The sequence below is a fragment of the Lipotes vexillifer genome, unplaced genomic scaffold (assembly GCF_000442215.2).
Source record: "Lipotes vexillifer unplaced genomic scaffold, Lipotes_vexillifer_v1.1 scaffold1706, whole genome shotgun sequence".
Classification (NCBI taxonomy): domain Eukaryota; kingdom Metazoa; phylum Chordata; class Mammalia; order Artiodactyla; family Lipotidae; genus Lipotes; species Lipotes vexillifer.
Window position 1 is genome coordinate 135,996 of NW_006772773.1, and position 25,626 is coordinate 161,621.

The following is a 25,626-nucleotide window of genomic DNA, read 5'->3' on the forward strand; positions in this document are numbered from 1 at the left end:
CTAGGGGTAAGACAGGAATAAAGACACAGACCTACTAGAGAATGGACTTGAGGATATGGGGAGGGGGAAGGGTAAGCTGTGACAAAGCGAGAGAGTGGCATGGACATATATACACTACCAAATGTAAAACAGATAGCTAGCGGGAAGCAGCCGCATAGCACAGGGAGATCAGCTCGGTACTTTGTGACCACCTAGAGGGGTGGGATAAGGAGGGTGGGAGGGAGGGAGACACAAGAGGGAAGAGATATGGGCATATATGTATATGTATAACTGATTCACTTTGTTATAAAGAAGAAACTAACACACCATTGTAAAGCAATTATACTCCAATAAAGATGTTAAAAAAAAAAGAAGTAAATTATTCATTTAAGCAATATTTTAAAATAGAAGTGCTTTAGAGGGAAATTTATGGCTATGACACCTATGTTAGAAAGGAAGAAAGATCTCAAATCAATAACTTAATCTTCCACCTTAAAAAATTACCAAAGAAGAGGAAACAAAACCCAAAGCATGCAACAGGAAGCAAATAAAGATTAGAGCAGAGTTCAGTAGAAAAGAGAAATTTTTAAAGTAAAGCAAATCAACGGGACCAAAAATTGGTCCTTTGAAAATTTCGAGAAAATTGAGAAACTTTAGCTAGATTGGCCAAGAGAAAAAGAAAGAATTACTAAAACCAGGAAGGAAAGAGAAGATAACATAAATTAAGAGGATTACAAGGAAATTCTATGAATTGCATGCCAACCAGTTATATAACTTAGATGAACCGTACAAATTATTAGAAAGACACAAACTACCAAAATGGACTCATGAAAAAAAAAAAAAAGAAAGAAAATCTGAATAGATTTTTAATAAGGGCTTAAATTGGTAATCAAAAATCTTTCCAGAGGACTTCCCGGTGGCACAGTGGTTTAGAATCCGTCTGCCAATGCAGGGGACACAGGTTCGAGCCCTGGTCCAGGAAGATTCCACACGCCATGGAGCAACTAAGCCCGTGCGCCACAACTACGGATCCTGTGCTCTAGAGCCCACGAGCCACAACTACTGAAGCCCTCGTGCCAAAACTACTGAGCCCACCCGCCTAGAGCCTGTGCTCCACAACAAGAGAAGCCACCGCAATGAGAAGCTCACGCACCACAACGAAGAGTAGCCCCCACTCGCCGCAACTAGAGAAAGCCGGCACGCAGCAACAAAGACCCAACGCAGTCAAATAAATAAATAAATGTATTAAAAACTAAAAAATCTTCCCACAAAGAAAAGTCTATATCTATTTGGCTTCAAGGTAAGTTCTATCAAACACTTAAAGAATAATTAATCAATCCTTCATAAACTCTTCCAGAAAATATAGGAGAAATAAATGCTTTCAGCGTTCTATGAGGTAAATATTACCCTGATGCCAAAACCAAAATCACCATAAGAAAACTACTGACCTATATCCCTTATGAATATAAACAGAAAAATCCTCAACAAAATATCAGCAAACTGAATCTAGATCTTAAAGCATCACACCTTACAACCTGGAGATTTCATCTATTGGAAAAGACACCTCCAGAAAAACTCTTTTCAACCTCCCTGGAGAGGCCCCTATCAGGCACTGCTAACCAATATTTTTGCCACCAAACTCCAAGGAATAGATTCTTGAATTCATGTGACATAACACACTGAAAGAAAGCACCGAACCCTGACTGGACCTGCACATCATCTGGTGACCTGAAAGTAAAGATTTCCTGTAACTGAAGCAGATGACATCTGATAAGACAGCTTTCCCAAGATATCCAGAGAAACCCTGTTAGAAGTTTGTCACCAAACCTTTGATGATGACATAATGCTCCAGACGATCTCCAATATCTATGATCTTGATAACATATGGACTTTTTAAAAGTACCAGAAAGTTCTCCCTCCAACCTCTCCTTGTTATTCGAGTGTGATCTTAATAAGTTTCTAATCTATGTAATTTCCTTCTGATGTGAGACACTACACCCAAGAAAGGTCCTTCCTGACACTGAGGGACAAAAGGCTGCTAAAACTAGGCAACCTGACATTTAATCAGTGATGCTTTCAGAGAAAAATCTTGTGATCAAAGGGGTAAATGTAAAAAATTAATAAACAGAAACCTCAATTAAATAGAGTTGGGATACCAGAAAGGGAAACCCTGCAAATGATAGTAGAGCTCAATAGGAAGAATAAAGACTCCTCTTCTTTCCTGGCAAGGACTCATCAGCCAGTGAAAGGCCATGGAATCTGTTTAGCCCTCCAACTTTCCTTTTCACCCCCATAAAAAGGTTCTCCTTCCCTTGCCATGCAGGAACTTGAGCATGGCTCACCATGGCTGCAGACCCCAAATTGTAATTCTCTGCTGATCCCAGATAAACCCATCTTTGCTGAAGAAATACCTGGTAGTGTATTTGTTTCAGGTCAACAGTAAGTATACTGACAAAATAGATATATCTCTTCAATGGCAAGGAGAAAAAAAGAAAAGGAAAAATATATAGATTAAGAGACAGAACAAATAAACAATGATGACTCTTCTCAGAGTGAGTCAGATGCCATCTGGATACTGATTTGAACAAACTATGTATGGGGGATTCCCTGGTGGCGCAGTGGTTAAGAATCCACCTGCCGATGCAGGAACACGGGTTCGAGCCCTGGCTGGTCCAGGAAGATCCCACATGTCGCAGAGCGACTAAGCCCGTGCGCCACAACTACTGAACCTGCGCTCTACAGCCTGAGAGCCAAAACTACTGAGCCCATACTCTCCAACAAGAGAAGCCACCGCGATGAGAAGCTGGCGCACCACAAAGAAGAGTAGCCCCTGCTCACTGCAACTAGAGTAAGCCTGCATGCAGCAACAAAGACCCAATGTAGCCAAAAATTAAAAAAAAAAAAAGTATGGGACAGTTGAAGAAATTTGAATAATGGGATATTAGATGATATTAAATAATTATTGAAAAAACTTTAGACGTAATAAAGATGTTCTGATTATGAGAGACAGAAAAGGAGAGGGAGAGGAGGAGAGAGAGAGAAAGACCAACCTTATCTCTTACAGATTCATACTGAAATATTTACAGATGAAATCATATGAAGTCTAGAATTTCTTTTTAAATAATCCCACAAGGTAGGTAGATGGGATGGGGAGAAGGAGGTTTACTAGAAATGTAAATTATATAGGAAATAAGAGTGGCCTTATGTAGGCAATTGTTAAGGTTCAGAGATAAACATATGGGAATTCCTTTCAGTATTCTCTATACTTCTGTGAATGTGTAAACATTTTTACAATAACTAGTTTAAAAACAAACAAACAAACAAAAAAGACCAGCCAGTCACCTTCTTAATCTCTGACATATTTCCAAAACGTTGAAATACATGCAGGGCAAAGGCAAGACTGCAAAAAAATTAGTTAACCTAACAGTACAGTTAGAAGCTCTGATTATTAATGTGTAAAATAACTTGGAGTATTTTTTTAATTATATATATATTTTTAAGATAAAATTTGATTTGAAAAAATATGCATATCTAAATAAAACGTGTTAAACATGAACTATCTCTCAGCTGTAAAAATCTCTGGACTCAATGATAGGAAAGCTTCCTTTTAAGTATTTACAGTCTATAATTTTTTTTCTTATTTACTTAAAAACATGAAAATTAGTAAAATTCTTTCCTGGTTTCAGAATAAAAATATCAAAAGTGTGATTTAATAAAAAGTAGGTATAATATGAAGAATTAGATGGAAATGATTTCTTAAGGCAGCAGTTCTCAGATAGTTTGGTTTCAAGACCCTTTACACTCAAAATCTTTTGAGAACCCCCCCCAAAATGTCTGTTTATATGAGTTATTTGTGTCAGTATTTACCATAGCAAAAGTTAAAATTAAGACATTTTAAAATACTCACTGTTTACTTCATTTAAAATAATAATAAACTCAATGTATTTAACACAAATATTTTATGGAAATGATATTTTCAAAAGCAAAAAATTTAGTGGAAAGACTATCACTATTTTAAAATCCTTGGCTATTAATTCTATCATTTGTGTTATTTCTGGACCTATTTCTATTGATTGATGTTTTCCCCCTCATTATGGGATGTATTTTCCTACTTCTTTACATGTCAGACTTCTAGAAAAAGGTAGCTTAATTATAAAGGGAAAGCAAGATAATTTTATTCTTTCATTCATTCACAAGCAAGTTTCATTCATTCAACTATCAGTTTTTAATATTATTAAATCCTTTTTTACAATAAGATAAAATGATTTAATCTTATACCTCAAAATGTTTACATTATTAATTTTTAAATAACATAAACATGAAAATATAAAAATATAATCCATACATCTAAGTAATATAATCTTAGAGCCATATAGTAACTATCTTATGTTCATTTCTTATCTCAACATCCACCTAAAAAATGAACTCAGGCCTCTTACTGATATAGAAATGAAGCTAAGGGTAATGAAAAATTTTCCCACACCGTAACAAAAAAAGTATTCTTTCTTTCCTTCACTTATAATGTTCCTATATCAAAGAAAGAGGTTTTAAAGCCAACAATAACAATGGCAGTAAGTGTTCCTGTTTTAAATGAAATGCAATGGTTTTTTTTTTTTGCGATACGCGGGCCTCTCACTGTTGTGGCCTCTCCCGTTGCGGAGCACGGGCTCCGGACGCGCAGGCCCAGCGGCCATGGCTCACGGGCCCAGCCGCTCCGCAGCATGTGGGATCTTCCCAGACCGGGGCACGAACCCGTGTCCCCTGCATCGGCAGGCGGACTCTCAACCACTGCGCCACCAGGGAAGCCCGCAATGGTTATTTTGACTGAACAGAAAAGTAATCTATTTTCCTTAATGTCTATAGCTTTGTGATACTAGTTGATTGTATAATTGGCCTTAATATAAATATATCTTATTAGTTCACTTTTCCATGAGAGCCCTGTTATTGAGGGAAAAGAATTAAATTTTTAAAACTTACTGTCTTAGTGCCATGCTTCAGCGTTATCTCATGCGAGTCAGGGATCTTTTGGACAGGATTCTGAAAACAGAAAATTCCACGACATTGATGAGTAATATAACATATTTGGGGGAACTACATACCACACTCACAGGAAATTTAATTTTTAAAAATTGCATCACTGCAACTAAGCCCGTGCGCCACAACTACTGAGCCTGCACTTTAGAGCCCGCGAGCCACAACTATTGAGCCCATGTGCCACAACTACTGAAGCCTGTGCGCCTAGAGCCTGTGCTCCACAACGAGAAGCCACTGCAATGAGAAACCCACGCACCACAATGAAGAGTAGCCCCCACTCGCCGCAACTAGAGAAAGCCCGCGTGACGAAGACCCAATGCAACCAAAACTAAATAAAAATTAAATTAAATTATTTTTTTAAGTGTGAGCATATCTTATTTCTGCAGTTCTAGATAGATTACAATTGGTCACTTTGAACTGATGATAAATTTATCTTAAATCTCTAAAAAGATAAACCTAAGATATTCTTTAGGTTGTATGAAACCATAAGGTCCTCCCTATATGGAAAATTTTTAAAGTCCTCTTTGGTACTTGGGCATACCTTAAAGTACTTAGTTTATAACAGACAACAAAATTTGCACAGGATAGATACATACTTTTTAACCCATAAAGGATTAAAAAACAAAAAACTGATATTCAAATGATACAAATAAGGAACAGAGTCATTCACTGCTTCATCGATTGAGCAAGGCTTTATTAAAGTGAGATTATACCAGATGCTAAGTGGCGTTACACACAGCCTCTACTCTCTCCTCCCAAGAAGCACATGGTCTAAGAGGGAAACATCAATGACTCTACTTCAATGTAATACATGCTATGTTAGAAAGGGTATGGACAGAATAACTGAGGGATGAAGAAAATGGATGCATAAATCAGACATAAGAGGTCACACTGATCATTTAAATAAGAAGTTTCATTGCTTAGTCAAGTCTCCATTATCCAAGAGCAGGGTAGTTACAGCCGTTACAAATTTATGTTAGGATTATCTTGCAATCTACTTAATTAAACATGTTCAGGGAATTCCCTGGTGGTCCAGTGTTTAGGACTCTGCACTTTCACTGCCAAGGGCCCAAGTTCAACCTCTGGTCGGGGAACTAAGATCCCACAAGCCATGTAACACAAGCCACGTGGCATGCCCAGAACAAATAAACAAACAAACAAAAACGTGCAATCTACAGACTTTGGTCCCTAACTTCCCTCCTTCTTTTGGATCCTTGATGAACCAAGCAATCACTAGTCCTTTCTATTTTATCTTAAATCTTTCCCCTACCATGGCTCTTTCTCCTCAGAATATGAACAATTTAAGTACGTCCCATATTGTGACTTCCCTGGTGGCGCAGTCGTTACGAATCTGCCTGTCAGTGCAGGGGACACGGGTTTGATCCCTGGTCTGGGAAGATCCCACATGCTGTGGAGCAACTAAGCCCCCATGAGCCACAACTACTGAGCCTGCGCTCTAGAGCCCATGGGCCACAACTTCTGAGCCCGCGTGCCACAACTACTGAAGCCCGCGCACCTAGAGCTCGTCCTCCACAAGAGAAGCCACTGCAATGAGAAGCCCGTGTAACGCAACGAAGAGTAGCCCCCGCTCGCCGCAACTAGAGAAAGCCCGTGCACAGCAACGAAGACCCAACGCAGCCAAAAATAAATAAATAAATTTATATTAAAAAAAAGTACATCCCATATTAAAACACACACACACACCCCAATTTCGCCGAGGTTTACTGCTATACCACTATCTTTTCCTTTACAATCAAGCTTCCTCACACTACAGTTTTCACTCATTGTATCTACTTTCTTTCACCCCTCTACCTCTAACACTTTGGCACTTGTCATTTAATTCCCAATACCTAGCACAGTTCTTGGTACTTAAAGGACTCTTAGTAAATATTTCTTGAATGAATAAATAAGTCACTATAAATGTCCCAGGACACTTTTCAGAACTTAATCTGCACGTCTGACCTTTCATCAGCATAACTACTTAACTATTTCCTCCAACTTGAAACTATTCTTTCTTGGGAGGAAACAGCCTTGACAAAAAGCCAGAAAATCTAGGGTTTTAAAATCAAGCTCTGATACTCATTAACCTTGTCATAACCTCAGGAGAGTAATGACTCTCAGTTTCCTCATTTGCAAACAGGATAATAGCACCTGCCCCTTAGGTTACTGTGAGGCAAGTGGTTTAAAGCTCATAATACAGAGTTCGGCACAAAGTAGGTACTCAATAAATGACAGCCACCACTTATTCTAAGGCTTACCTCCTGTCTCTCTTGTCATATTATCTTGGTCTATTTCCAGGCTTCTCTTCCTTTTTACTTGGCTAATTCCTACTCACCCTTTAAGATGCAATTCAGATGTGACCTGCTCCTGGAAGCATTTCTCAACATTTCAAACTCTGGGTTAAATGGCCCTTCCATGCACTCCCATGACACCCTCTCCTTGTCTATCACAGAACCTATCATAATACATTGTAATTTTTGACCGGTCTCCCTCCACACCACTCCGTAACCAAACTCAAGAGATGCTTCTCAAAGACCGTGTATATATATCGTCTCTGGGTCCCCAATCCACAAAACACCTGGTATATGGCAGACACAAGAGTTTTTGGAGTGTATTAATGGCCCTTACAATGTCTACCTCATAAATCACATTAGATTATTTTTAATTTACCTCAAACATTAATGTTTATGTCCATAAAGAAGAACCAGTAGGTGCTATGCATCAGGTGAGCCTGGTGAGTCAGTCATATTTTCCAAAAGTGAAAACCTTTGAAGACCAAATGATTCTATCCCAGACTAAAAGCAAATGTAAAGTTGCAAGTATAGAGAAATAAAGGCAATTTTGTCTTAAACTATTTGCATCTGAGAAGTGGCTATAGTTGATTACCACCACAGATCAGTAAAGAAGGAGATCAGGAACCAAGAGGCACTGAACAAAAACACTTACCTCATAGTAACCCAAGGAACTGCTGGAGAGTTTGCAGTTTATTTCAAGACAAAGACATTACAGTATGGTTTAATATGTTTTGAAAAGTCCTGCACACACCAATATTGGAGAAACCAATATTCCAACACAAATTCCAAAATAATTTAAAAGTTGAACAAATGAATTCTGGACTACCCCTACATTAAATTATGTAAACCACTGCTCCCTTTGCAGTTGACAATATTTGTAAGTAATAAAAACTCATGTAAAGGTGCTTAAGTACTCCTGAAAGAAACAGGAGAACAGTTCAAATGTTTTACTTAAAGAAAAATCTATTATAGTATCATTTCATAACCAATTCCTTTTTCATCACTCAGGAAAGAAAAACACTGTCACCAGAAGGAAGGATGAAAATTATTTCACTGAATTCAATGCAGAACGTGCCTATATACAGACAATGTCTGACATTTAAAGAAAAAACTTACAAGAATACAGAATAGCTCAGTATTTACATTAGGAATGAATTAAATGTTTAAATAAGTATTGTTTAAATTTAAAATCAAAGTTTTACTGGAAATCATGTAGGGCATAACTCATAAAAAGCCCATATAATTGGCACAACTAAATCATCTAAAATAGTAGCAATCCATCTTTTGGTAGCATATCACTTGATGGTGACTGTTCTTTTTCCAGAACTTTTACTAATGACTTTTTGAAATATGGCTCAGTGTGAAATTTGCTGTAACAGTAAAATATTTTCAAGATTTCCCTGCCAGGGGACATCATAAACTACAAGACTTCAAATGAAGTCATTTATTACCAAAATTCATAACAAGAGCTACAGTCTTAATGGAAGAAAGGAAAAGATACCAGTTTTTGTTTTGGTTTGGTTTTAAATGCCAACCAAAGGATTATTTCCCAGGCTCTTTCGTTTACCCCAGTAAGAACAATGATAGCAAACATATCTAGAATAACATGAGCAATTCCATCTGATACACTATACATATATCCCTGTAGTGTTTTTCAAAAGACTTGCAAATCATTTATAACCTTTCTGGGGTAATATGTCATAAATTTTAGAAGTTATATATGTATAGTAGTATGAGTCAAAATAAAAAGTCTACTCAGTAATAAAGATCTACCACAAAGTGGCTAACAGTTGGGACAGAGAATGGGGATTTCCAACCAGGAGTTTGAAAATGAGCGCCACTCTCTCCCAGAAACCACTTTGGAAAGAGTTACCAGTGCAGAACCAAAAGCAACCAGAATTAGAGTCCATTCTGGTGTAACTCTTAAAATTAATTCATTTATTCACTCACTCACTGATCACACATTCACTTAACAACATTTATTGAGTATTATATACTACATACCACATACCAGGAACTAAGTTAAAGATAAAAAGCCCAATAACAAAGACTCTGCTCATGAAGAACTATCAGTCCTGCAAAGCAAAACAGGTAAACAAACAGGCAAACTAAAATATTTCAGATGCTATGACAGAAGGATACACAGGGTTCAGCACTCAATTCCACTGTGCCTGGGGAAGTAGAGAGTGATTAGAAAAGGCTTCATACAAGAAATGTTTGAGATGCTTTTGGAAAAACAGAAGTTCCCTAGATGAATGTGGAGGGCATCTAGGCGAGAATAAGATGAATCTTGACACTTTCTGAGTTGCAAATATTTTTGCCTGGCTAGAGTTTAAACTCCTGGGCAGGAAAAAAGAGAAGGATGTGTGGTGTCGGGGTGGGGGGTATTTTTTTTTTAATGTTAACCCAGAGAGTTCATTATAGGCCAGATTGTATACAATGCCAAGAATCTGAAATTTAAGCTCTGAGCCATGTAGAGTAATTTGATAAGAATTGAGATTTCAAAAAAATCACCGAGGCATCAAAAGACACAATTAACACAGTGAAAAGGCAACCTACACAACGGGAGAAAATATCTGCAAATCATATATCTGATATGGTGTTAATATCCAGAATATATTTAAAACTCCTATGACTCAACAACTACAGTGAAAAAAACCCAATTCAAAATTTGGCAAAGAACTTCAATAGTTATTTCTGCAAAGAAGTTATACAGATGACCAACAAGCATATGAAAAGATACTCAACATCACTAATCCTTAGGGAAATGCAAATCAAAACCACAATGAGAGGGCTTCCCTGGTGGCGCAGTGGTTAAGAATCCACCTGCCAGTGCAGGGGACACACGTTCGAGCCCTGGTCCAGGAAGATCCCACATGCGCGGAGCAACCAAGCCCATGTGTCACAACTACTGAGCCTGCACTCTAGAGCCCACGAGCCACTACTACTGAGCCCGCATGCCAAAACTACTGAACCCATGCGCCACAACTACTGAAGCCCATGCGTGCGCCTATGCTCCACAACAAGAGAAGCCACTGCAATGAGAAGTCCAACCACTGCAACAAAGAATACCCCTGCTCGCCACAACTAGAGAAAGCCCGTGCGCAGCAACGAAGACCCAACACAGCCAAAAATAAATAAATAAATTTATTTAAAAAAAAAACCCACAATGAGATACCACTTCATACCCAATGCAAAAGCTAATACTTAAGGGAAAAAAAGAAAAACAAAATAAGTCTTAGCAAAGATGAACAGAAACTGGAACACATACACTGCTGGAGGGAAATGGTGCAGCTGCTATGTAAAACAGTAATGGTAGTTCTTAAAAAAACTTAAACAAGAATTACCTTATGATTCAGCAATTCTATTGGTGTATATACCCCAAAGAACTGAAAAGCAGTGTGTCAAAGAGATGTTTGTACACTCATGTTCAAAGCAGCTTTATTCACAATAGTCAAAAGGTAGGAGCAACTCAACTGTCCATCCATGGATGAAGGAACAGTGGTATAAATATACAGTGGAATATTATTCAGTCTTAAAGAGGAAGGAAATTCTGACACATGCTACAACATGGATGAACCCGGAGAACATTATGCTAAGTGAAATAAGCCACTCACAAAAAGAGAAATACTGTATAATTGCACTCATCTGAGGTATACAGAGTAGTCAAATTCATAGAGACAGAACGCACAGTGGTTGCCAGAGTTTGGGGGAAGAGGTGGAAATGGAAAGTTGTCATTTAATGGGTATAGAGTTTCTGTTTTGCAAAAATGAAAGAGTTCTGGAGACTGGCTGCACAGCAATGTAACACTACAGAGCCGTACATTTTAAAATGATTAAGACTGGGACTTCCCTGGTGGCTCAGTGGTTAAGAATCTGCCTGCCAATGCAGGGGACACAGGTTCAATCCCCGGTCTGGGAAGATCCCACATGTCAACTAAGCCTGTGCACCACAACTACTGAGCCTGCACTCTAGAGCCTGCGAGCCACAACTTCTGAGCCCACACGCCACATCTACTGAAGCCTGCAGTAGATGTAGATCTACTGAAGCCTGCACACCTAGACCCCGTGCTCTGCAACGAGAAGCCACCGCAATGAGATGCCTGCTTGCCGCAACTAGAGAAAGCCTGAGTGCAGCAACAAAGACCCAACACAGCCAAAAATAAGCTAATTAATTAATTAATTTTTAAAAATAAAATAAGATAAATTTTAAAAAATGATTAAGACTGTAAATTTTACATTATGTGTATTTTGCCAAAACTAAAAAAAAAAATTTAATAGATACAACACACATAAGCAAACAAGAAAAGATTAAAAGATGCATACTCTTATGCCTGAATACTTTGCAATACTCTAATAAATGTTAGGTAAGTGTCAAAAAAAATCATTTATCCAATGTTTAAAATCTTCCTCCAAAAATGTAAAGTTACATGTCTAAAATATTGCAGGAAGGAAAGACAATTTTCTAGCTAAATCTCGCAGCTGGTTCCAATCCTTCAATTAGCAGTATTCCCAAACCACTTCTAAATTACCTTCAAACCACTTATGCCCTATTGCAAGCTGAAATCTTAGAGAACATTTCTTAGTAACATAACTTAAGAGCACACTGTTACATAATTTTTATACTTGTGTGAGGGCCGAGAAACTCGAAAAGGATAGTTCATTCTTATATTTTATCAGAAATCACTTCTTTAAAAAAACACATTAGCAATAAACACAAAGATGACAATTTTCTATGTTTATTTATCATAAAACAATGGCAGGTAATTAGCCAACAGAATTTATATCAAATGACATTTATTTTCAACGCTACCATGAAAGTATACCCTGTCATTTCCTAACACCCTAAAATTTTATGAATATGTCAGCTTTTATTCTTATTTCTCTCTAAGTTCAAAGACTTGAAATCTAGACATGACTCGGACATTAACTGCCACTTGTAATCTTCACTCAGCCATTTAACTGTATAGAACCTCAGCTTTTCCACTTGTAAAAGTGAAAGAGTTGGACCAGGTAATTCATGACATTCTATGATGACACGGTCTACCTTAAACTCACATCTGGAACTAAGAACACTACCCTATGTCCTTCCCTGACTTCCATCTTCTTTACTTTACTCCACACTGCTCACTACCATGATATTACTCTTCCTACTGGATTTCTCACTGAGAACCTTTAATGCTTCTCCACCACCTTTAGTCCCAATTGTAACTTCTCAGAGCATCACACATATTGTTTTAGAAATTCTCATTTGTAGAATGTTATTCCAGGTTAAGTTTAGAAAAATTAATGTTTTTAAGAAGTTTCTGGTCAAAGGGTACAAACTTTCAGTTACAAGATAAATAAGTTCTGAGGATCAAAGGTACAGCATGGTGACTACAGTTAATAACGCTGTGCTGTACACTTGAAGTTTGCTCAAAGAATAGATCTTAAGTGTTCTTGCCATACCAAAAAAAAGAAAAAGGTGACTGTGTGAGGCGATGGATGTGTTAATTAAGTTGATTGTGGTAATCATTACACAATGTATACATATATCAAACCATCACATTATACATGTTAAGTATCAATACATACAATTTTTATTTGTCAGTTATACCTCAATAAAGCTAGAAAATAAATATCATTAAAAAAACAAAAAAGTTTCATACATAATCAAAAAGCAGATCATTTCTCAAAAGATATTAATCTCTAAAGAGCCTATCAATATTCCTATCATTTGCAGTGGTATTTATTTTTCATTGATTACTTATCAATGTAGGCATTAAGATCCCACCCTTACCCACATAATTAACCACTCCAGGCAAGAACAGAAGAACAGAGGTTGAGCTTGCCAGAATTAAGAAGGAACAACCTGGCTTTCTAAGGCCCCTATAATCAAATTCTCCCCTCCCACTTCTTTACCCCTACCCAAAAGAGAAGGCTTTCCTTTACAACTATAAAGGAAGAGAGAAAATTTCACCAGCTCAGACTGGAGTCCCTGAGTTTTACCATTTGTCCTATACCTAAAAAAGGCCCAACTCCACCATGTCAGTGGCAACAATGTACACACCATTCTCACATCTTCACAACTTGAACTAATTATCCCCTCAAAACTTCAAGTCCTTAGCCTCTTATCTACAAAGAATAAGAATTTGTTACAATGATTCTTTTGGGAAACAAAGCACTTTTATAAGTGGAGTAAAGATTAATACAAACCTCAGACTGATAGTGCCACTGTTCTCACAGAAGGCTCTCTAATGCCTTGCTACTCAAAGTACAGTCCACAGAGCAGCACCAGGGGCATCACCCAGGAACTTGTTAAAATTCAGAATGCTGGACCTCTCCCAGACCTACTAAACCAGAATCTGCTTTTTAATAAGGTCCCCAGGAGACTTATGTGCACATTAAAGCATGAGAAGCAGGGAGTTCCCTGGTGGCCTAGTGGTGAGGATTCCAGGCCTTCAATGCCGTGACCTAGACAGGGAACTGAGATCCTGCAAGCTGCATGGCACGGCCAAAATAATAATAATAATAAAGTATGAGAAGCAAAAGTTTTCTGAGATTACCACTTTACTGCAACACAAGTTCACCAGTCCTATTACAGCTTTATAGTATATTGCCTGAGCTACATTTTATACCTTAAGATAATTTCTATAACCTAAAAAAAGATATTCAACTGGAAAATCTTTTTTTTCCATTTGTTAAGTTTTTATTACCCCGGAACAGGAAGACTAACATGTAACATTGTTTCTTTTATTTTATTTTATTGAAGTATAGTTGATTTACAATATTGTGTTAGTTTCAGGCATACAGCATAGTGATTTAGTATTTCTGCAGATTACACTCCATTATATGTTATTACAAGATAACAGGTATAATTCTCTGTGCTATACAGTATACACTTGTTGCTTATCTATTTTATATATAGTAGTTTGTATTTGTTAATCCCATACCCCTTATTTGTCCCTCCCCCTTTCCCTCTGCTCTTTGGTACCACAAGTTTGTTTTCTGTATCTATGAGTCTGTTTCTCTTTTGCATATACATTCACTTGTATTATTTTTTAGATTCTATATATAAGTGATACCATATAGTATTTGTCTTTCTCTTTCATTGGAAAATCTTGGAAGTCAAATTTAACTTTCAATTTAGCAAAAATCTTATTCTATAATTCAATTTTCCAAACTGCCAGGCAACATGGGATTTTTTTTCCAATGCATACAACCATTCATTCAACAGGTACTTAATAAAACTCATATTGTTTTAAAGACTCAAGGCAACAGCAGGACAGGAATCTGGATTCTGTTACTTACTAGTGGTAAGAATGAAAAAACTCCCTTCTTCATAGAGCCTCTATTTCCTTAACCATCTACTGTATATAGATAATAATAACAATAGTAACAGCTAGCATATACATGCATACTATGGGCCAAGCACTGCTCAAGGCACCACTTATATACTAAGTAATTTAATCCTCACAACTCTTTGATAGGTCCTATTATCACCCCATTTTAAAGATGAGGACACTGAGGCAAAGAGAGGTTAAGTAATTTGTCTATGGTCACATAACTGGTAAGTGACTGAGAGGGAATCTGAACTTAGAAGTCTGGCCCCAAAGTCTGTGCACTTTTACAACATAATGCCTCCTCTATAGTAACACTTAACCTGTTAGCTTCGCAGAGTTGCCGTGATGACCAAATGAGTTAATGTGCCAAAACACTTTATAACTACAACCCCATTATAAGTAAGATATTATTATGAGCCTATGTCTATAAAGGTTTTAACCTGAAAGTACACATTTGAGAAATTGTTTGAGACCAGGTATAAAATGCCTTGAGATAGAAAAGTTTCACCAACTTTCAGAATCTTAGATATGCAGTGCAGAATTAGTTCAACATGGGTTATACACTGTAGTACTTTGAGTTATGTTTAAGATTTCATAACTGTTTTTTATAAAAATTGAGTTATTACTTGGGCAATCTTTTGATATTCAGTTAAAGATGCACAGACTGTACTAATTTTGACTATAAAAAATGTCAAGGTATCAGTCAAATTAGTGAAAATTAATTTATTTGGAAAAATAAAAGAAGCTTGAGACATAATAAATTTTTATCAAATTCACCTCATACTGAGAAAAAATATATTTTAATCCTTGCCCCCTACTATAGCTCTCTTGAAAACTAACACTGCAGAATAGATACCATATGTTATTTAATGTAACTCTGCATACATGCAAAAGCATGTATATGCTTCACAACTGTAAAAGGTATAGTGAAAATTAAAGGCATCCCCAAAGCCAATCTGTATAGATTCTCTTGTATTCATTCTACAGTCCTAGCTCTAGCAATTCTACACCCTATTCATCCCACCAAATATGGAACAGACAAATTATTAATACTCCATCATACTTTCCATAATGTCTAAAGCTACCACTACTACAACAAAATATTTTAAATTGCTCTTGGGCATTTCTTGCTAGAGAACAAAAGCAGATTTTTTACTTGTCATCTCCTCACTAGTCTGTAAAATCCTTGAGGACAGATACTAAGTCTTATTTAATTTGCATCTTCAGTACTTAGCACAGTGTCTGACATACAGTACATGCTCAAATATATTCATTCTTAACTAAAGATATAAATCACCTAGTAATGACAGTTTGTTTTTAAAAGAAAATTAACATGAAATCCATGAGAAAAAAAATACACAAGCAGAGTTTATCCATCCTTTCTAAAATATGGGGACGTATTTATTAACTATTTATATTTTACATGTACTCTTAAAAGTTTTTCTCTGTATCCTCAAGATAAAACGTTCAAGGCCACAGACAGACTCACTGTAAGCTGTACCTAATAAAGCCTAAGTGCCAGGTACTACATGCTAAACACCAGGAAACCCAAAATAAGGAAGACACAGGCACTGTCTTCATAGAGCTCAGAAACTACAGAAGGTGCACACTTGTAAACAAATAACTATCACAACAATGATCATTTTATCATAGTTGTGACAAGTACAATAATAGGAGAGTGTCCTATGTCAAATCATACACAAAAATTAACTCAAAATATACCAAAGACCTAAATGTGACTAAAACTATAAAACTCGCAGGAAAAAAACAAAACAAAACATAGGAGTAAATGTTCACAACCTTGGGTTAGGCTACTTAGATATGACACCAAAAGCACAAGCAACAATAGAAAAACCAGAAAAACTGGACTCCACCAAAATTTTAAATTATTATACTTCAAAGTATACCATCAAAGAAGGTGACAGGACAACCCACAGAATGAAAGAAAATATTTGCAAATCAAGTATCTAAGAAGGAATCTGTGTCCAGAATACATAAAGAATCCTTATAACTCAATAATAAACAAATAACCCAACTGAAACGGGCAGAAGAGCTGAAGAGACATTTCTCCAAATAAGACATACAAAAGGCCCATAAGCACATGAAACAATGTTCAACATCATTATTCTTTAGGGAAATACAAATCAAAACCACAATGAGATACCACATCACATCCACCAAGATGGCTATAATCAAAAAGACAAACAATAAAATGTGTTGGTGAGGATGTGGAGAAATTGAACTCTCACAGACTACTGATGGGATTGTAAAATGATGCAACTACTTTGGAAAACAGTTTGGCAGTTCCTCAAAATGTTAAACACAGAGTTATCATATGACCTAACAATTCCACTCCTAGATATACACCCCAAAAAACCCAAAAACATACATCCGTACAAATAATTCTAGACAAATATTCATAGTAACATTATTCATAATAGCCAAAAAATGTAAACACCCAATGTCCATCAACTAATGAATGCATTTTTTTAAATGTAGTATGTACATATAATAGAATATTATTTGGCAATAAAAAGTAATGAAGTGGGCTTCCCTGGTGGCGCAGCAGTTGAGAGTCCGCCTGCCGATGCAGGGGACACAGGTTCGTGCCCTGGTCCGGGAAGATCCCACATGCCGCGGAGCGGCTGGGCCCGTGAGCCATGGCCGCTGAGCCTGCGCGTCCGGAGCTTGTGCTCCACAACGGGAGAGGCCACGACAGTGAGAGGCCCGCGTACCGCAAAAAATAAATAAATAAATAATGAAGTACTGATACATGCCACAACATGGATGAACCTTGAAAACATTATGCTAAGTGAAAGAAATCAGTCACAAAAGACTACTTACTGTATTATTCCATTGATATGAAATGTCCAGAATAGGCAAATCCATACAGACAGAAAGTAGATTAGTGATTGCCAAGAGTTGGAGGAAGGCTAGCAGAGGGAGAATAGGGAATGAAAGTGAAAGGCTACAAGGTTGCTTTTTGGAAGGATAAAAATGTATTAAAATGAGTTAGCAGTGATGGTTGCACAACTAACTCTATGGTTATACTAAAAGCCACTGAATTGCTGAAAATTATGAATTTGAGGGTATTAGGTATATCTCAGTAAAGCTGTTATAAAAATTTTTAAATAACAGAGGAAGATAACTAATATACAAGTAGCATAAGGAAGGAGGTATTCAACTCTCCCTTTGTCAGTGAATGCTTTTCAAAGGAGAAAATGCACTCCTTTCACAATGAGAAAAATTGGATCCTGCAAAATGAAAAGGTGCTTCCTTGATGGAGACAGGTCCGTCACAACATTACCCACAGGGGCACTACTTACATAGACTACCAAGAGAATGGAGTTGTACTAAGTATTGACCAGGGTCCACACAGAAGGAAAAGCATGCGGGAATGCATGAAAGACTAGTCATATTCAAAGACTGCTAATAGCTTGTATGGTTGGGGCATGAGACAAGTGTAGGAGAGACAACTGATGACCTTGAGAAGGAGAATAGGTCACAACCAGTGGTAAAGGAAGGCATACTGGTTAAACACATGCATTCTGGAGTAGATTTTCCTAGATTTGAAACCTGGCTCCACCGTTTACTGTGGCTTTGGAGAAGTTAGTGCCCCTGAGTATCAGTTTCCTCATCTTCAAAAGAGGATAATAGAAGTAGGAGGATTAAATGAGTTATTTCACTTTAAGTGCTTAGAACTTTGCTGTACAAAGGAAGTATCCACTTACTGTCAGCACTATTGCTGGGCTCTAGATTTGAGCATACGCTTATTTCTTTATCATAAATCAAACAAAAGGGGACTGCAGATAGTGAACTGTGGCTTAACACTGAATTCCTGGTTTGTTAGAGCATCACTTTTTTTTTTTTTTTGGCCATACTGTGTGGCATTTGGAACTACCTGGACCAGGGATTGAACCCGTGCTCCTTGCAGTGGAAGTGCAGAGTCTTAACCACTGAACCACCAGGGAAGTCCCGAGCATCACTTTTTATGAGAGTAAAAATCAAGACTATGCCATTAACTCCTTCATTTAATAAAAAAAAAAAAAATTTAAACCCCATTTGTAGTGTTCAAGGTTCTGCAGCATGCAGAGGTGAACAAAGACTCCCTGATTCCAACCCAGACGAGTAGAGAAATGGCAAAATTACTATCCAACAGCTGCCTGGTAGGCTATCTGAATCAACTTGGTGGTCTTAGTCTTATTTCAAATTCACAATTAGCTGTACTTCCAGCACTCAGCACAAATAGTATGAACAAAATGTCCCTCCAAATAAGAATCAAGGTCTATAGAAGAATTTTTTTTTAAAGTAAGCTCTGTTGGTGCTGCTTAAATATTTACTTATACGCTATTTTATCAATTTGGCACTTAAAAATATAAAATGTACTCAAATGCAAACTTTATAATCTTGGTAACAGATTATAAAAGACATATCAATACAGGTAAACATTAATGATTTTGTAAAGATTTTTTTAAAAGCACTTTTTTGAATTACAGCACTAAGAAATCTTTTTCAAAATTGACATATGCAAATCCTCCACTTCTACCCATGTAAATAGAAGGGGTGAAAGATCAACGGAGACATTTCACTTTCAAATACTGTGTTTATACCTACTAACCTGAAAAACTGATGTCTGTTTTTACAGCTTCTTTAACATCTAGAGGAGTGCAAAAAATAATTACATGACCTTTGCTCTTAAGAATACTTACTAGTTGGAAGACAGAAGAAAACAAAATGAGATCAATAAATAAAGTAACTCAAAGTAAAACTTTAAAGTAATAAACTGAGAGTAAAAAATGGCGGGGGGGGGGAATTTAATTACACTGCATGCAATTTCTTTTTTAAATTTTAAGGTAAATAGATAAAGAAGATGTGGCACATATATAAAATGGAATATTACTCAGCCATAAAAAGAAACAAAATTGAGTTATTTGTAGTGAGGTGGATGGACCTAGAGTCTGTCATACAGAGTGAAGTCAGAAAGAGAAAAACAAATACCATATGCTAACACATGTATATGGAATCTAAAAAAAAATGGTTCTGATGAACCTAGGGGCAGGACAGGAATAAAGACACAGCCATAGAGAATGGACTTGAGGGCATGGGGAAGGGGAAGGGGAAGCTGGGATGAAGTGAGAGAGTGGCATGGACATATATACACTACCAAATGTAAAACAGATAGCTAGTGGGAAGCAGCTGCATGGCACAGGGAGATCAGCTCGGTGCTTTGCAACCACCTAGAGGGGTGTGATAAGGAGTGTGGGAGGGAGACACGAGAGAGGGGATATGGGGATATATGTATGCATATAGCTGCTTCACTTTGTCATACAGCAGAAACTAACACAACACTGTAAAGCAGTTATACTCCAATAAAGATGTTAAAAAAAAAAAATTTAAGGTAAAATGAAACATACATGAAACAGAGCCAAAAGGTGAAGCATATGTAGGAAGACATAAGAAATGGGAAAAAAAGAGAAATGAAAGCAAAAGATAAAAAAGAGGAGGATTACACATAGATAAATAACAAGTGAAGGACTCCGGCAGGGCCAATTACAATAGTATTAATAGAACTATGAAGTATAAATAATGCAACCCACTGAACGTAAGATCAAAAATACAAAGTGTGAAAAAAAACTGCGGTGTTATAAGCAGAGAGAGTCAGGGGGAATAAAAGAAGAAGAGAATTTCATTACTACACATAAAGTACTGATGATAGTAAAAATCCTTGGGTAAAGGGGAAAAGAAGTTCTGAGAAAGAAGATGTCCAAGGGATTGTCTGCAGAAATGAACAAGGGTTCTGTGAATCCAGAAGATAAGTATATGGCTGTAATAAATAATAAAGGATACAAGGGAAAACATAATAACTTATTTTCATGATTACAAGATAAGTAGTCAGCTGAAAAGGAGACCTAAATTTGCATTAAAAAGGGGCATTAAAAGGTTTGACTAGGGCTTCCCTGGTAGCGCAGCGGTTGAGAGTCCGCCTGCCGATGCAGGGGACACGGGTTCGTGCCCCGGTCCGGGAAGATCCCACATGCCGCGGAGCGGCTGGGCCCGTGAGCCATGGCCGCTGAGCCTGCGCGTCCGGAGCCTGTGCTCCGCAATGGGAGAGGCCATTTGCGTACCGCAAAAAAAAAAAGAAAGATAAAAAAACACACTTTATACTACTGTCACAATATTCTCAAATCACAAAAGAATAAAGAATTTTTCTACATTCTTCTTCAAAAAAAAAGGTAATTACTCCAACATTAATCTCAACTTAAACCTCACCTGTCCCAACTTTTAGAAGACATTGTTTATAAGATTCTTTTTTTCCTTCCACTGTATAAAGGAGACAGTTGAAAAAAATGGATTCACGCCAAAAGCTAAAATGCTTCTACTGCCCCCTGGTGCCCATCTTAAAGAATGAAGACCTTCCCACATTAGTTTGGAAACAGTAATGAACACATTCACTGGATTTTGGAATAGAGCTTCTAGCATCCTCTGCTGACAGAATCTTGCAGGTGTAATTAAATTGCTCTGTTTTAAAGACCACTAATTTTCCTCTGAAGTTAAAATCATTCAGTTTCCTCACATTGTTTTTTAAAAACTTTTTTCTCCAGTCAGCTGCTATTAAATTAAAATTGGTCATTAATCAAATATTGGTAATGATGATGAAAACAACGTTAAAATCCAGCAGTTTTGAGTACTCAGTATGTGTCAATCCATATGTTGTTTACAGGCATCATCTCATTCCTCATATAGATCAACTCCTGAGAATAAAAGAGAGTTTTTGTCCACTTTTAATTCTTCAACCTTTGCCTATGCAAGAGAGAGACTGACTGATACAAGTGGTTGGCAATGACCAAGGCCAAGGGATGAGAAGCCTCAGCCCAGAAGTCAGGGAAGCACAGTGGTGACCCAAATTGGACTCTCTACCACAGAACATGCCAACCAGGGAGTCAGAGAAAGCTCATGGAAAACAGGTGCTCACAACTAAAAAGTCACTGCTACGTCTAGCCTTTAGTTACAGTGATAAAAAAGCAACTTTCAATTTTCTGTAGGAACGGGAAATGGGACAGCAAGGATAATGAAAATCCTCAATAATCCCAGAGTTTCCATTTGATTATGTTACAACCTTCTTTACCTTTAAAATAAATATCAGAATTATGCACATATAATAGGTATGGTTTAAAAAGCATTTTTCACCTCTTTCCTGACTCTATCCCCTTGAATTTTTGTTCACTTATTCAGTTCAAAGCAAAATAATAATATACGTTCAAATACTCACTAAATACTTCTAATTACTTAACAGTTGGTATAGTTTGGCAAAGTTCAATTATGGCTTGCATACCATTTTCATTTGCATTCTATTTGAAAGAACAATTTTATTACCACTGTAGATAAGTAAAAAGGAACAAAGGAAAAATGAGTGAAAAGCAAGCTTGTCATCAAAAAAAAGTTATGAGAGCCATGGCCGCTGAGCCTGCGCGTCCGGAGCCTGTGCTCCGCAATGGGAGAGGCCATTTGCGTACCGCAAAAAAAAAAAGAAAGATAAAAAAACACACTTTATACTACTGTCACAATATTCTCAAATCACAAAAGAATAAAGAATTTTTCTACATTCTTCTTCAAAAAAAAAGGTAATTACTCCAACATTAATCTCAACTTAAACCTCACCTGTCCCAACTTTTAGAAGACATTGTTTATAAGATTCTTTTTTTCCTTCCACTGTATAAAGGAGACAGTTGAAAAAAATGGATTCACGCCAAAAGCTAAAATGCTTCTACTGCCCCCTGGTGCCCATCTTAAAGAATGAAGACCTTCCCACATTAGTTTGGAAACAGTAATGAACACATTCACTGGATTTTGGAATAGAGCTTCTAGCATCCTCTGCTGACAGAATCTTGCAGGTGTAATTAAATTGCTCTGTTTTAAAGACCACTAATTTTCCTCTGAAGTTAAAATCATTCAGTTTCCTCACATTGTTTTTTAAAAACTTTTTTCTCCAGTCAGCTGCTATTAAATTAAAATTGGTCATTAATCAAATATTGGTAATGATGATGAAAACAACGTTAAAATCCAGCAGTTTTGAGTACTCAGTATGTGTCAATCCATATGTTGTTTACAGGCATCATCTCATTCCTCATATAGATCAACTCCTGAGAATAAAAGAGAGTTTTTGTCCACTTTTAATTCTTCAACCTTTGCCTATGCAAGAGAGAGACTGACTGATACAAGTGGTTGGCAATGACCAAGGCCAAGGGATGAGAAGCCTCAGCCCAGAAGTCAGGGAAGCACAGTGGTGACCCAAATTGGACTCTCTACCACAGAACATGCCAACCAGGGAGTCAGAGAAAGCTCATGGAAAACAGGTGCTCACAACTAAAAAGTCACTGCTACGTCTAGCCTTTAGTTACAGTGATAAAAAAGCAACTTTCAATTTTCTGTAGGAACGGGAAATGGGACAGCAAGGATAATGAAAATCCTCAATAATCCCAGAGTTTCCATTTGATTATGTTACAACCTTCTTTACCTTTAAAATAAATATCAGAATTATGCACATATAATAGGTATGGTTTAAAAAGCATTTTTCACCTCTTTCCTGACTCTATCCCCTTGAATTTTTGTTCACTTATTCAGTTCAAAGCAAAATAATAATATACGTTCAAATACTCACTAAATACTTCTAATTACTTAACAGTTGGTATAGTTTGGCAAAGTTCAATTATGGCTTGCATACCATTTTCATTTGCATTCTATTTGAAAGAACAATTTTATTACCACTGTAGATAAGTAAAAAGGAACAAAGGAAAAATGAGTGAAAAGCAAGCTTGTCATCAAAAAAAAGTTATGACAAACAACATTAACACTTCCAATCCAGTGACTTCAGCAGCAACACTAAAGCAACTACTAACCAGCAACTGAAGTGAAATGCATATTAAAAAAATCAACCACAAGCAGGAGCTATAGTTCTTAATGTAAAACAATCAGTATGTTCTCTGGTAATTTTCCTTCCAATTCTAGTGCTATCAAGAGCTCATTTTTTAAAAGTCTGTGACTAGAAGAGGGCACAAAGAACTATTTGGGTGACAGGAATGTCCTGTATCTTGTTTGGGATGGTGGCTACACCTGGTGTATACAAAACTGTCAAAATTGTTCAAACTGAAACATTAAGATCTGTGCACATTACTATATATAATTATACCTCAATCAAAACAATCACATTTTAAACTTTGTGGGACTGTTTTAAGAAGAGAAAACTACAACTTTTGTTTGCCTCATTTAAAAGGTAGGTTCATAAGCAATTATAGTCTATACGATTAAATTAAGTAATCTCATTCAACTGTGGGGCAGTTCTTACAATTATTAAACTATTATGTAACTAAATTTTAAGCTTAGGACAAGGCATATATAATGGCTGTTACAAAGCAAGGTGTCTTTTTGCATTTTCATGCTCACATTTTTTCTGTTCAGTCCTCTATCTCAACTTCCATTTTCCCTGTAAAAACTAGGGATTTATATGTCAAAAATAGAAAACACTCTCAAATGTCATAAAATGAGGTTTTCAATTATAAAAACCAAACACATTCAATTCCAACTGACAAATATTTACTCTATGTACTACAGTAAAGGCACTACACCAGAGGTTGCAAGTTTTTAAAAACTACTGTACTATTTATATACAAATCCCTGTACCTAAGGTCATCACAAAGGATTGCAAAGGAGAGGCACAGTAGTTAACACAAGAATACAAGTAATGATTTCACAAGAAAAATAGCTTAAGTTTGTTATACAAGGGAGAAAACAGGCCTGGGAAGTAGCACGTGCAGCTGGTATCTGGAGAGGCTGTTTGAAGGAAGTCACGTTTGAGATGGTCTCCAAAGGCTAGACAGAATTTTAACAAGCAGAAACTGGAGGAATGGGAAGGAAGCATTACCGTTTTGATCAGTGTCCACTCAAAACTGACAGACTCTTTTGTCAGAGAGAATTAATTGGCAAATAGGAATTGGTGAGGTCTAATACATTTACAAATCAGGCCTTCTCTATATTATCCTACTTTAATGAGAGATTAGACATGTCCTTAAAAAAAATCTTGAATTACTGATAGAGCCAGTGCTAAATGAACAATGAATTATATGTCAGTTGTGGGAAATAATAAAAGAAAGTGGGAAGGAGGTAAAACTCTTTTTTAAAAAAATGACAATCATAAATTCAATTGAGGGAAAATTGCTTATTTTGTTTACAGTTATAACTTGCTTCACTAAAGAAGCACATTCTCCTAAAGTAAGAGCATTTAAAATGTACTTTCTTTGTTAAGATCTCTTACTGGGAAAGCTTTTGTAAAGTTCAAAACAAAAATCCATTCCTACGCCTCAATTTCTTTATGAACGTTTCAAAGATCCTCTATATAAACAAACTTGACATATATAGTTGAACTTGACTAAAATCTTAGCCAAGACTAGTTTTATGGAATCTCTCCTTAACAAAATGAACCATAAAGATTGCACCTCATTCCAGAAGAAATAAAAACAGTAGAATAATTAAATAGCAGGATGAAACAGACAGGAATTCAAATGAAATCCATACATGCTAATATAGTAACCAAATCCTAGGAGTTAAAAGATTGCATTAGTAAACATAAACTATGTCTTTTGAGACTTTGGAGAAAGGCAGCTAACATGTCCACAATGTGCAAAATGAAATCAAATAAATAGAGTATACATAAGTATGTCACATTGATACAATATTAAAGGACTATTCACAATGCCTAAAGAGATTTAAAAAGTAAATAAATAATTTGCAATTACTATAAGTGAAAGTACCAAGCACTGAGTATAAATTCATGCACACTACATAGTTGCTAGTTGCTGCCCCCATCATCCATCCTTTGTAATGGAAGCATTGAATTTTAGCTAGAATCCTGGATCCCTAAAGTAAATATTGTATTTCTTATGTGACAGAAAGATATAAAGTTCAAAATGAGTAGCCTTCTTTATCCCTTCTGCCTTCCTGCT

The 25,626-nt window shown here is 36.6% G+C and overlaps 1 protein-coding gene across 1 annotated transcript in view; it reads right to left on the reverse strand.

The window, feature by feature from the left end:
- Positions 1-25,626, reverse strand: part of LOC103082541 (WD repeat-containing protein 70) — a gene marked incomplete at its 3' end in the record, with an annotated part of 119,583 nt that overhangs the window by 62,283 nt on the left and 31,674 nt on the right. Inside the window, exon 7 of the mRNA XM_007447918.1 lies at positions 4,957-5,016. Within this exon, the coding sequence (XP_007447980.1) occupies positions 4,957-5,016 (60 nt within the window). The remainder of the gene's footprint in view (positions 1-4,956; positions 5,017-25,626) is intronic.